The sequence below is a fragment of the Erithacus rubecula genome, assembly GCF_903797595.1.
Source record: "Erithacus rubecula genome assembly, contig: SUPER_Z_unloc_4, whole genome shotgun sequence".
Classification (NCBI taxonomy): domain Eukaryota; kingdom Metazoa; phylum Chordata; class Aves; order Passeriformes; family Muscicapidae; genus Erithacus; species Erithacus rubecula.
Window position 1 is genome coordinate 1,165,345 of NW_027635670.1, and position 13,447 is coordinate 1,178,791.

Sequence of the window (13,447 nt, forward strand, 5' to 3'; positions counted from 1 at the left end):
GGAAAAATCAAATATTTCTTGACTTTAAAAATGGAGCCTGTCCAGAAAACATGAGTTTGTTGGCAACCAGTACAGATAGGTAACATACTGTTACACCATGTTAACTACATTTATGATGAGTGCCTTTTAATCATTGCTTGTTTACATTGTTCATTTATTGTTTTATGAAGTATTTGCAATAGGTAATCTTGACTTTCTTCATATTGAAAAAATCTTTATGATAATTTATTTAGGACTTTATTCACTCTTGACTGAATTAACTCAGAACCATCTGAGAGAAGTAAACTTAAAATTATTAAATTACTTCAAATAGGAAGTCATTCTAAATCATTTCATATGTTTACTTGTGTTTGATACAGATATTTGGACCTGTTCAGCAAATCATGAAGTTTAAAACTGTAGATGAGGTTATCAAGAGGGCAAATAATACCACCTATGGCTTAGCAGCAGCAGTTTTTACCAAAGACATTGATAAAGCACTGACATTTGCAGCTGCCCTTCAGGCTGGAACAGTATGGTAAGTTATGTTTTTTAAAATTCTTACTTTAGATCTGCAAGTGTCAATGACATTAATTGTAAGGCATATTCACAGTGCTTTGGATGGTCTTTTTTTATATTTATTCTTTGTCATCTTTATAGAGGTCGATCATTGTGTCTTCTGTTTATTTTTCTCACATGCTTCCCTATTTAGTGCAGTACTAAATAATTACTTCATGTTAGTGGTCATACAATTTTTTCATAAACTTAGTCAAGAAAAGGAAATTTACTTGCTAAAAAGAAAAGGAAACAAGAGATAATGCTGTGAGAGTGTCCTTTACTTGAGGATGTAGGGATAGCCTAAAAGGTAATTTACGAGATCAGTTTTGGTATTGTGTAAAGAAATTAATTATCTGAAGTTCAGTGGCCATTAGCCTGGGCATAACACCCACCTGTAAAGGGAAGGATTGGTAAAATGTGATTAAACAAAGAAAGGATATACCAGCTGGGAGAACTACTAAAAGGCCAACTATTTCCAGCAATGGAAAAGGAGAGGCAACCTATATAGAGCTGGAAAAGAAAAAGCTAAGAAACAAAAATGTGCAAACTAGGCATAGCAGATAAGGACCAGCATTTGCATTTCCCTACAGTTATTTCAGTGCATCAGAGGGAGAACAACCGATTTTGCTTGAATGCAAAACCTGTGTTCAATTTACATTTTATCTGAAAGCACTTGCAACCAGCACAAATTCCTGCCCAGGTCCTGTGATCCAAGAACATATGCTTTCCAAAAATAAGTTAACAGTCTTGACTTCAGAGCTGGTATTCTTTATATGGAAGAAAGTTTAGAATAGAAGTGGAATATTTGGGATTTGCTTTTACATGATTGGTGGTTCAGGAATCCTTAACTATGAACAGAATCTCTTTTGTTGAAACTTGTAGACTGGCAGGAGGATAGAATATAAGATATGAAAATAGAGAATATTTGATTTGACAAGGTTGTAAGACAAAAAGAGCTTCTCAGTTAGGAAATAGGATGCACATTCTGCCAAAATTCTTCATACCTAAAGTTTGCCTGTGAAATTCCTTTCCTACTCATTATTGCATCTCTGTTCTCAACCACAATACAGAATGAGGTTTAACTGAGTAGAACCAAACAAAACTTCCTAAATATAAAGTGAAGCTATCCTGAGTTTATCTATTAGAAGGATAAATAAACTCTTCTGCAGAACACTTATCTATGGATAATCTTTTGTGAGAGAGCTTATGTGCAAATTAGGAATTTTATTACAATGATCAGAGAAAGATATGACTGTCTCTCTGCTTGAAGACCCTTGATGAGTTTTGTTACTCTGATAATAAATATAGTTGGTTTTGATGCTTCATTTATCTCAACTTCAAACTACATCTATTTTTGCAAATATATACTTAGATATTGGCCATAGTCTTTTTAGAGGTGACAGAAAAACACAGATTTTTTTCAGAAGTGAAAAAGAATTGTTACACATGGTCAAAAATAATTTTCCTATTCTTCCAGGGTTAATTGCTATAGTGCATTGTCTGCTCAGTGTCCCTTTGGAGGTTTTAAGATGTCAGGAAATGGACGAGAAATGTAAGTAAATACTTTTTAAACTGTAGATTCACAGACAATTCAAAATGAAATTCCAAACCCCGACTTCAAATATGCATAACTAGAATGTCCAGAATTTCTTAAATGCACACATTATCACTATGACCAATTTGCAGTCTGCTGTGTTTGCAGTATACTGGTAATCAAAATTGGCCATTGTGTTTATGGTTTGCAGTTTTTGTGTATATGGAAAAACTGATTTTCATTAAGATAAATCTGTGGGTAGTTTGTGAAATCTTGTTTAAGCAAGATTTTTCAGTTAAAAATTTGTGAAACTAATGTTTTTACAGTATGCCAGCCAGATCAAAAGTTATGATGAAATAAATCCTCTGTAGTTTTCAGACCTTTGTTTCAGAATAGAAGTAACATATAAATAATATAAATTAATCACGTTTTTTCAAACTTTCAACTTTTAATCCAGTTTCAGCTTGAATCATGTCCTGTCTTACTTTTATTCATTCTTTATTAAAAATGACATATGCATGCGAAAAAACTATTTTCAAAGCAATGACTGAAAATCAGCACAAGTAAGCCTTCTTTTTTTTTAATTAAGATAAATACATAACACTTCTAATGAATCATAGAAGTGGTTTAAAAATATATGTATAAATGGGCCACTTCAGAGCTTCTTTTTATGTGTTTTCTTCAGAGATAAAGGCTAGTGTTTTCCTGCTTGCTCATCACTGGACACAATCTGGTTCTGATGGCAAAGCTCCCACTGTCTTCAAAGGAAACAGTCAAGCCAATGTTGAGAGCTTTAGAAAACTGGAAATTGAAACCCTTCAATAATTTAGGCCATTTTTATCAAAGACAGCTTTGCCTTTATAGGGTGCCAATAATTGGGAAATAATCAGTTCTGAATTACAGCCTTTTTCAGAAATATGTTTTTATTTATTTGCTGGAAATAGCAGACTGTCAAAAATGCTGTCTACACCAGTACATTTTGAAGGAATTAATCTTTCATTCTAACAAAGTTTTCGAGTTCAAAGTCGCAATTATCACACCAATAAAAATATTCCCACTAAAGGACAAGGAAAGAATCATCACTAGCTAGATATCTGTCATGAGAAAATTTGTAAATATGTGACAAGCATTTTTACAAGAAGTGGAAATATATGTGCAAAACCTACACTGAAAAAATTAGGATGTGGTTGTGGTAAACCACTGACTTCCTTGATCCCCAGAACAAAATTCTCTTTATAATTTTTAGAGTGATAATACCATTACAAAGTTAACCAGCAAAAGTCATATACTAACAAAATTCCTCTCCAAAATTGAAGGAATCACAAACATTTTAATCCAGCACAAGTGTCCTGAGCACAGATTTCTGTTTTGCTTATATATCTATCTAATAAGACAGCAGTGAGAACTGTGTAACATTATACTGTAGTAAATGTTGCTCCATAAAGCAATCAGTTATGTGTAAACAGTTTGACTACATCAAACAATGTATTTGACATCAGATGTCAAATATGTAGAAACACAAACAAGTTTCATTTCACCACTGAAAACATAAAGGTGAAACATGCTTATAACATGTCAAAGATTTTAACTCTTTTTCATTGACTGTGAGTTTTCATCATGGAATAATTTTGTCCTCCATTTACTTGAAATTAAGTTTCTATTCTTTGGTTCTGGAGAAAGCTCTTGATGTCAGAAGAGCTTTACAAACAACTTGCTGAAAATGCTTGTGAAGACCTAACATGTTCTTGATCTGCTGTACAGAAACCCAGTTTAGAATACTCTAAATTAAACACCACTCACAGAAATAAAGCCACTCTCTCTTCCATTTTTCTCAGGACACCATTGATGTAGCATTCCAAAAGGTTTCCAGCAGCAGTCAGGCTGCACAGCTGTCTTCCAAATATGTCCAGTGTACTTTTTATGTTCCCAGCCCATTGCACACTACCACTGAAAATCCCTGCCAGCAAAAAAACTCATTCAAAAATCATTAGCATAAATGTTGCTCTTGGTTCTCTTTTATCTAGGGGAGAATATGGACTTCATGAATACACGGAAGTTAAGACTGTCACAATCAAAATCCCTCAAAAGAACTCGTAATACTGTTTGAGGTGCAGAAGTTAACATCTTCAAATGAATCTGAAAAGGCTGTCTGAATTCTTAAGTGTTGTGTTGTTCAAGTGATTCATTAACTTTTCTTCTTTCTGACTGTGTAACTGGTACCTTCTCACATTGACAATATAAGGAGTAGCGTAGAAAAAAAATTAATGTGATTAATTATGAAATGAAATCTTTAATGTCTGGTTCACAGCTAACTAATTTTAAAATTCATATCCAGTAATGTCTACTCTTGTTTGCATTTGTAGTTCTCTGTAGTGTTATGAAAATTTTTCTTTTTCAATATATTCTACAAGTACAGTTTCAACTTATGTGTTCTTGTAAGTGTTAGATGGCAAGTTCTCCTTGTATTTTTTTGTGGCCTAAACAAAAGCACTTAAGAGTAGTTCACAGAGGTTTCTATGTTTCTCTAGATATATTTCTTAGACTATTAAAATTGTGCATCATGCTGCATGAATGTAATCTGTATAATGTTAAAAACTATTAAAATTCATGTAAAAAAACCTAGTATGTCTCCCATTAGTCTTTTCTATTAGACCAGTTTACCATGGGGCCATATGTACCACAGAGGCACGAGTGGAGTGTTCAGGTCATCAGAAATAAACTACATCTGCTACAGAGTGGGTAAAGACCCCAGTATCCTGCCAGTATTGTAACTGGAAAACCATGAACACACAGAATAGTAGGCAATTTGCAAAGAGCCAGCACTTGGCTTTGCAGTGGTAAGTGCAGAACAAATCTGAACAGGCATGAGCAAGAAACAATGAAGAGAAAGAAGAGAGGGGAGAGAAGGCAATCTCCTATATGGTTTATACCTACTACATCCTTCCTGTACTCACATACTTTCATGTGGGTAACCTTGCTTATTCTCTTCCCTCTTCTTTCGTCCTCTAATCCATTGTCTCTTTTCATCCTTTTTCTTCATCTTTTCCTTATAGCTGCTTACAGTCATAAAGGCCTGCTTTAAGCCCCAAGCTAACCACAAGCTCAGCTCTGGCATGTCACAGCTCTCTAGCAGCTCAGCTGCCAGCACCTCTGATGGCTTCTCAGCACCAGCCACCAAAAAACTCCGGGGCAGTGGCAGAGATAGCCAGTGCACAGCCTGCTACTGACAGGCTCATATTTTCTCACCACTGAATCCAGAGCCACAAGCCAACTCTTGATAGACAGGCCCTTACAAAACACCCTATACATAGTACAAGCCCTGCCCGTTAATAAGAACTTGGCACAACAAAAATTTTTCAGCAGTAAGTGTGGAGAATACGCACAGTATTAAAAGGAAAGAGGTCGTTTGGATTCACTGGTCACTTTTTAATTTTTTTTTTTTTTTAATAAGATAGTTAAAACAAAATACAGATGAGACTTTCCCACTGTGACTCTTTTTAGAATGCCTTTTCCCATTAAAAACTGGACATAAAATTTGTGGCATGGGTATTTCTCTCCACAGCCTCTGCACTATCTATTTATTTTTGAAAGGTATCCATTCCAAATCCCATATTCAAGCCTCTAAAGTAACTTCACTGGATATCATTTTCAGACAAATTGAATTCTGGTTTCCATATAAGAAACAAGTGAAAGACTAATAAAGAGAAAGAATGAAGAGTGAATCAAAAGTAATAGTGTACTGTGTAATAATTAGCAGAGATTTTTCTGCAGAGGATAATAGACAGAAGAAAGCACAGAAATTAAAATAAATGCCAAAGTCAAAACAACAACAACAACAAAATCTTAAAAAATAAACTGCAGATAAGAAAAGATTGGTAAAATTATCTGAAAGTCTTTAAAAGTCATAATGAACATTGCGAAAACATAGATACAGTGATGAATTTTGTATTTTAAAAGAAATTTAAAGCCATCTGTAGAGTTGGTGTGGGTCTTGAAAAATCTCTACCATCCCAATTCTACTTTTGCATTGAAAAGCAGAAGTCTCAAGGAAGGATAAATAAACCAAATTACATTAAGTCTAAATGTACATTTTGTCTTGGATCAGGAAGGCAAATCTGAAATTATATTTCTGATTTTCCCAACTTACCTTCTTTACCTGGAGGAAGGACACAAGGGAGCAAAATGGGGCTCCTTTTTGGTGGCATTAAGCCAGCAGGTGCATATATGGTTTCTGGTATTGTTCAACCACTGTAACCATTCAGGTCTTAGAAGCAGACCAGGGCTAGTCTGAAGCAACTCCCCTTTGAATATACACCATGTGGCAGCTGCTTCCCTTCTTCTCAGTGTCCTTTGGCAGCACAGGACTGCACACAGTCACAGTGCCTGTGACTGCAAGCCCAAGAAAAAAAATTACTTTGGAATATAGTGCAAGGAAAGAGGAAATACAGCACAATATCAGGGTGTAGGAGAAGGACTAACTGGACCCTTATATGAGTACATGTATTTTCTCCTTAGAATGTCTAAAATACCTTAATAGTGTACCCAACACTTTAGTAAATATGTATTTTAGCTGCTGTTTGAAGGTCTTGAAAGGTAAAAGAAAGATGACAATGATCATGTTATGTCAATTTTATTTTTTCAGTGTGATCAAAATGTGACATCTAGTAGCTACTTGAAGTTGCCTTATTTCAAGTGCCTTGAGTCAGAGAAGTGCTTTCCTGTGCATATTAGGTATGGCAAGGGTAAAGGAGAAGAAAGAGACAGGGAGAAGGGGAGAGAGGCAAAGACTGTCATTCAGCCAAGTTTTAACACCCAATATTTTCATCAGTCAAGTATAGATTTGGATCAATCTGATGACACACTGAAGTTATTTCCAAGAGACACCAACATAAAGAGATCCACCCTTTGCATTGGTAAGTTTAAGGAAGTCAGCCTCTGTGTTGTTCCCTTAAACAGTTGAAATACATTTGAAGGAGGAAAACAAGGGCTCAATAAATTTCATAGTCCAGTTTCACCTGCATTAGCATGTTTGTTCACAGTGTGTGATGATGCCCAAGCCAGAAAAAAAGAAGAATATGGTCCTATTTCTTTTTCAATTGCCAGTTTACTGATTCAAAGGTCAGGGGTGGATTTCCCTCAAAAATATACACACTGTTAGTGATAATCACACTGTTAATAAAAGAAATATCCTTTCAAAATTAGGTGTGTTTGTAGCTATGTTCATAGTGTTAGACTCTTCATCTGATGATGAATATCTTTGTCTTTGAATTACATCCGCACATGGGTATGATGACTTGTGATCTGAACAGGAATAAATGAGGAGTTAAACTCTGCAAATATTACACAAGTGATTAAGGAGGTCCTTTCTTTCTGGGATTGAATCATTATCATGTTACTCCCATTATATGCCAAAGCAGCACCATTGAAATTTACTGGAATGAAACACGAGAAGAGCACTGCTTGATCTCTATGCAAATATTCCTTATAATGTTAGTGAAGTTGTAGTCAGTATGTCACAGAGGATTAAATTTAACAAGAGAAATGAGCTTGTTTCATGTCCTTTCCAGGCCCCTGAAAACTGACTGCTAGTGTCAGCAGCAGTTATTAAACTTTTGTTTTATTTTTGAAACCATTATGTTTTCCTGATAGTTCTTGAAGGCAATGGCTGTCCAGGTAAATAATGTCCAGAGCAGTATTCCAGCAGATTTAAGTGGGACTATTTCTTTTCCTAATGAACTCTGCTTCTGTTCCCTTAATACTATTAAAGGCACACCCTTAATATTCATGGCAGTAGGAGCTGTGACATGATTTTGCAGTCTTATTGGAAAGTTATCTGTTTCAATCAATTTTATACCACATAGGAATGCAAGCTCTAGAAACCTGTACTCCTTAGGGTCATTTTTTTGCTATCAATGAGGTGATCCCTGCCTTCACCCCTGCCTCTGACACACTTTTTTTTTTAGAGAGAGTGGAAGCTTTTGAATGGCAACAGAAGGATAGAGGGACCCTTAGGCTATTTCAGTCAAAACAGTGATTTTGTAAGGAATTCTCATTCTGTTTCAAGAAAGAAAATTACTGATAATCCTTGACTACCATATATGCAGGCCTTAAGACAGACAAGAAAAGATATGGACAGAAATATTCAGAACAAGAAAGGCATCTGGCTTGGATAAAAAGTGAAAATTCCCTGATGAAATAGGTTTTAGAGAGGAATTTGAAAGATGCAAACTTGGCAGCCAAAAGATTTTTTGGGGAGAAGTGTAGGCCATCTGGGACACAAAAGATAAGTGCAAAAAAGACAAGTGCAAGAAAAAGAGGGAAAAAAGAAGAGAGCAGCAACAGACGTATAAGGAGTTCAAAGAGGAATGAAGGCAAAGGATCACTCAGATTCTGTAAGATCTCACTGTAAGATCTCATTATCATTTTGAAAGATTTAGCACAAACTTTAGTAAGCAAATAAACAGAAGAAAACAATTGAACTCAATGATCTTAGAGGTCTTTTCCAACATTAATGATTTTATTCTACTTTTAAAATAAAAGGGGGGGAGAGTGGGATGCCAATAACCCTAAACACAGGTCCAGCTCTATGAGAAATTATCCCAGGAGCCTAAACTTTACACTCAGCAAAGCAGGATATGTGTTTTATTTATAATTGGTTTCTTCAGTCTGCATTGTGTAACTGCACTCCTCTTCAGAGAGGTCTACATTATGTAAAAATAAAATATATCTAAAGGAAAAATATCAGTGCATTCACAGACACAAAATGCTCATGTCTGACAATATGTCATTATCTCAAGAACCACCTAGACTGTGTTCTTCTCTGTATGTGATGTACTAGCCACCACTAAGACATCGCTTCTAAAACCTTCAACATTTTATCTTTCATTTTTCTTTGCCTCTGAGAGTATATAGGCTTTTATAGCTAACCTCCATGGGCATTTTTTAATTGTAGAGATTGGGCTGTTTAGGTATAGGACTTTATAGACACCAGAAGATTTGGTTTTAGACTTTTTATTAAAATTAATAAATTCTTATGAGATTTTTTGATGCACATGCTATTTATTCCTTTTTCCTGTTTATACTTTACTGACAGAAAAACCTATATTTAAGTACCAATAATGTGCAACACAAGTATCAGTTCCTACATAAGTCATTGTATCATGGATTATATTTACAAGAACTGAACCTGGAAAAATTTTATTTCATAGAAGATTATAAAATGAAAAAGGTTTGGCAGACAGACATATAGGAAGAAAGAGATATATGCCTTCTCTGTCTCACCAAACATGCCTGTCCAGGTCAAGGGCACAGTGGTTTCATTGCCTCCTTCTTTGCCTACTTCCCTAGCAAACAAGCTACTGCCTGTGAGAAGTGGGGTGAGGCAGTTTGATGCAGATTTTAGTAAGGATTTATGGCACTCACGCAGTTGGAAAGCATCTGGAAAGAAGATATTCCCAGCTCATTTGGAGCTCCTTCATGTCATATGAAGATCTGTATGGGAGAATCCAGTTGTGTATTTAAACAATTGACTCCCAGAGTCCAAAACTTTTCATCACCACCAAATCTAGCATTCTGATATTTTTCTCTGTTAAATCTAGCATTCAGAATTGTCCAAGCTGACACTGTTTTGTCAAAAACAGAAAATCATTTCTGAAAACTCTATAGCCTATACAAAATTTTCAGTTCCACTTACTAAGGTTTTTTAAACAGAGTATTTTCAAGGAATGTCATCTGTCACTAGCATTAACTGTGTCATTCAGACAAACACCTCCTATGAGCATTGGTATGCTCTGTATTCAAGTTCTTCATTGGAATCTGGTGCTTTGCTCCCTCTGGACTGCTTGCTTGGCATTACTGCTTTAACTTCCAAAAATATGGTTTTGTGTGAAAGACAAACTTTAACTCTTTTATATTGAAAGAAAATGCCCATCTTGAAAAAGAAACTTCGTGTTGAATGGTTTATTATTTCAAAGATGAGACTAATAGCAGTGGTATTTGGCCAGGAAAATGTAAAAGAAATGTGGAGACAGAAAAAAAACCACAGCAGTTTGAGAATCCAGAAATAAATTAAATATTTAAAACTAAAATTCCTACTGTGTAAATATGACATTACATAATTAAACAAAAAATCTGATTACTTTTTTGTGCTTTCTGTAAGAAATCTTGCTTCTTTAAAGTACTGATTCACAAACCTGTTAATGTGTGCGACAGTGTACTACAATCCCCTGGTAAAATCCCCAATTGCAAGGTCCAATCTCATTCTCAACAATCAGATGAAGACAGAGGTATTCCAAGGAAGAAGGTGGACAAGACTTTGTCTCCCAAAAGCTTTACAAACTTAAAGAAACAAAGCATGGGGGAAAAAAAAAAAAAAAGAAAATTAAAAAAAAATACATAAAATAAATTAATAATCCTACTGAGGAGGGAGAATATACTTATATGTCAAGAGAAAAGTTGTGCTGTCATTTGGGTTTGATGCAGAAAACCACACTGAACCTTTGGCAGAGGTAGAATAAAATGTTTTGTTTATTTAACAGGCAGCAAAATATGGTCAATCATAAAGTTTTAGCATTTGTAAGAATGCATTTTTGGTTATGACATTTGAAAGCAAAATGAAATTAAACATTCCATCCCTGTGATATTTTTAAACCATCACCTAAAATGTCCAGGTCCTAAGATTTATTGCTCTTCCCTGTATCTTTCCTTTAGAAGTATTATTCCAGGATGACTAGAGATCAGCATATACATGTGAAGAATTTACATTTGAGAATAAAAACTCATCCTTGGCCTAATGAACAGATTCAGAGAATCCATAGCTAATAATAAACTTGAAAGAAACGCAGGTCCAAAAGACTGGAATGTCTGCAGACATCAGTAATATGACATTCCATAGCTTGCAAAGGAGAAGATGATGTTTGTGAACCTATGCATCAAGGCAGAGCAAATAATTTATTTAACTTATGTGTTATTTTATTATATTTTCTCATTTCTTGCCAATATTTATTAAGTAGATGAAAAAAAGAGCAGAATCATCCACAGATAGCCTACTGATATGTAGGATCCTGTTCACCCCAATCTTTGATGCAGTTATTAATTTGAATTTCAATAATGTTTTAAACATCTGTGAAACTTGTTTCTGCTGCTATTGACATTTGTGACAGGTGGGTCTTATTTTTTCCTTGTGATAAATACATATATCCTTTGCTATAATGCAAATGCAAACACTTCTTTGACAACAGCAGCAACAAAAAATATATAGATGAGGAAAAATAATCTGTCAAAAGAGTACCTACAGAAGGATTTATATAATGGAAATGTTCCTAGTCTCAAGGACATGATGGCACAATACTTTAACTTGCCTTGTCTGTCAGCTCAGTAAGAAACACATGAATGAAAATGGTATAAGTACTGCAGAACAAGGAAGGATTCCATTTTAACCTAGGATTGAAACATTCTTTATTTCATAATCTGTCAGCGAGATAATCACGTGTTTTATGCTTTATATGCAGAGCTACAGTAAAATTGGCTATTTTAAAAATTTATTTTTAGTCTTTGTCATAATATCTCCTAGAACACACCTGTGAATGCCTAGAAGACTGACTAAATAGCACAAATATCACCTGTAACACATCCTTGCTCTCTGTGAACATTTCCAGGAGGTACCCTGAGCTCTTGATATCCAAGTGAGCACTTTGAGAACTCTGAAAAGAAATCTGAAAAATCTTGTGTGCTAAGCACCGAGATAACGATTGCAAAACTGATGATTACTAGGCAACTAAACACAGCACACAGGTAAGCAGCAAGTTTCCAGCATTTTCAGGGAATAGCCCATACCATCACTTCTATCTCTGCTTTGCTCCTAGTGAAACAGGATAAAAGGAGAGCGTGCCATCTAGAGAGCAGGCTGCTGTAGTGACATTTTGTGGAGAGGCAAAATACATTGGGAAAAATCTGGGGTCAAAGATTTTACACTGCCATGCTGCACAACAAAATCCATTTGCCACCAGAACTGTAGGACAGAAAAATAGGAGCCTTAGCCTGACTGTTCACACTGTGGTCTGCAAAGCCTGCAGCTGACAGGAATTCAGCCTGAAACTGAGCTGCTTGCTCCTTGTACAGTTTAGGCACATATTGGGTAGCCTGGTTTTTGGCACTTGAAACAATCAAGTTTTAAGCACATCCAGGAATACTCTAGCCGACATATGAGTATTACCTGACTAATTTTGCTAGTGGAAAGATGTGTTCACAGAACTTGAGGTAATTTCAGATAAGGTATCCAGAAGAGGGAAAAAATTTACTCTGTTATTCTGAATGTAAGCCATGAAAATGGAAGTTAAACGCCTGTTTTGTGGAATTGGTTACTAACCCTCAGATGTCCCTCTCAGCTAGGTGGAGCTGACACAGGAAAACTCTCCATCAATTCTTTGTCCATCTAACAGAGTGGTCTCAGCTGAGTCATTTTGGATGGCCAGGTATGTGTAGACTAACCCTAGAAGAAAAGCCAAACTAAAAGAGCAGGTTGAAGCAACCTTGCTGGAATTTATCCAAAGCTCATCACAGGTGCAGAGATTATACAATCACTTGAAATGTAAAATGTGTTTCTGTTATGTATCTTTGGCATGCCATAAGAGAGTACAGACAGATAATCCTACATAAGTAGCAAAATATTTCTAGCAAAGATACTGTGAAAAAATGATATCCTGATGATGAAAATGAGATGAACAGGGAGCTGGCTGAATGGTAGATGCAAAAGGCTGGTAATCAGTGGCACAGGGGAGAGTTGGAGGCCTATGATTATAGGTATCAGTCAAAGTCCAATATTGGCCCTAGTATCAATGTCTTAAATGAAGGGGCAGATGCCTCCTCAGCAAGTTCACTGGTGTCTCAAGCTGGGAGGAGTGGCAGACACCCAAGTGCTGTGCAGCCCTTCAGAGTGTCTCAGCAGGCAGGAGTCATGGGCAGAGAGGAACCTTCTGACATTCAGCAAGGGAAATGCAGGATCCTGCACCTGGGGAGGAACCACCCCATGCACCAGCACAGGCTGGGGGTGGCCTGCTGGAGAGCAGCTCTGTGGAGAAGGACCTGGGGATCCTGGTGGACAGCAAGCTGTCCATGAGCCAGCAGTGTGCCCTGGTGGCCAAGAGGGCCAGTGGTGCCCTGGGGTGCATCAGGAGGAGCACTGCCAGCACTCCAGGGAGTGATCCTGCCCCTCAGCCCTGGGGAGGCACAGCTGGAGTGCTGTGTCCAGCTCTGGAATCCTCAGCACTGCAGGGACATGGAGCTCCTGGAATGGGTCCAGGGGAGGGCTGATAAAGGGACCAGAGCATCTCTCTCATGAGGAAAGGCTGAGGGAATTGTTCAGCCTCAAGAAGAGAG

At 36.5% G+C, this 13,447-nt stretch overlaps 1 protein-coding gene across 1 annotated transcript in view; it reads left to right on the top strand.

Moving 5' to 3' along the window:
• The window catches only part of ALDH1A1 (aldehyde dehydrogenase 1 family member A1), a 30,209-nt gene extending 25,516 nt beyond the window's left edge, over window positions 1–4,693 (top strand). Inside the window, exons 11-13 of the mRNA XM_079331474.1 lie at window positions 360–517; window positions 2,015–2,089; window positions 4,096–4,693. Coding sequence (XP_079187600.1) covers window positions 360–517; window positions 2,015–2,089; window positions 4,096–4,168 — 306 coding nt within the window. The 3' untranslated portion in view covers window positions 4,169–4,693. The remainder of the gene's footprint in view (window positions 1–359; window positions 518–2,014; window positions 2,090–4,095) is intronic.
• Window positions 4,694–13,447: the final 8,754 nt, after the last annotated feature.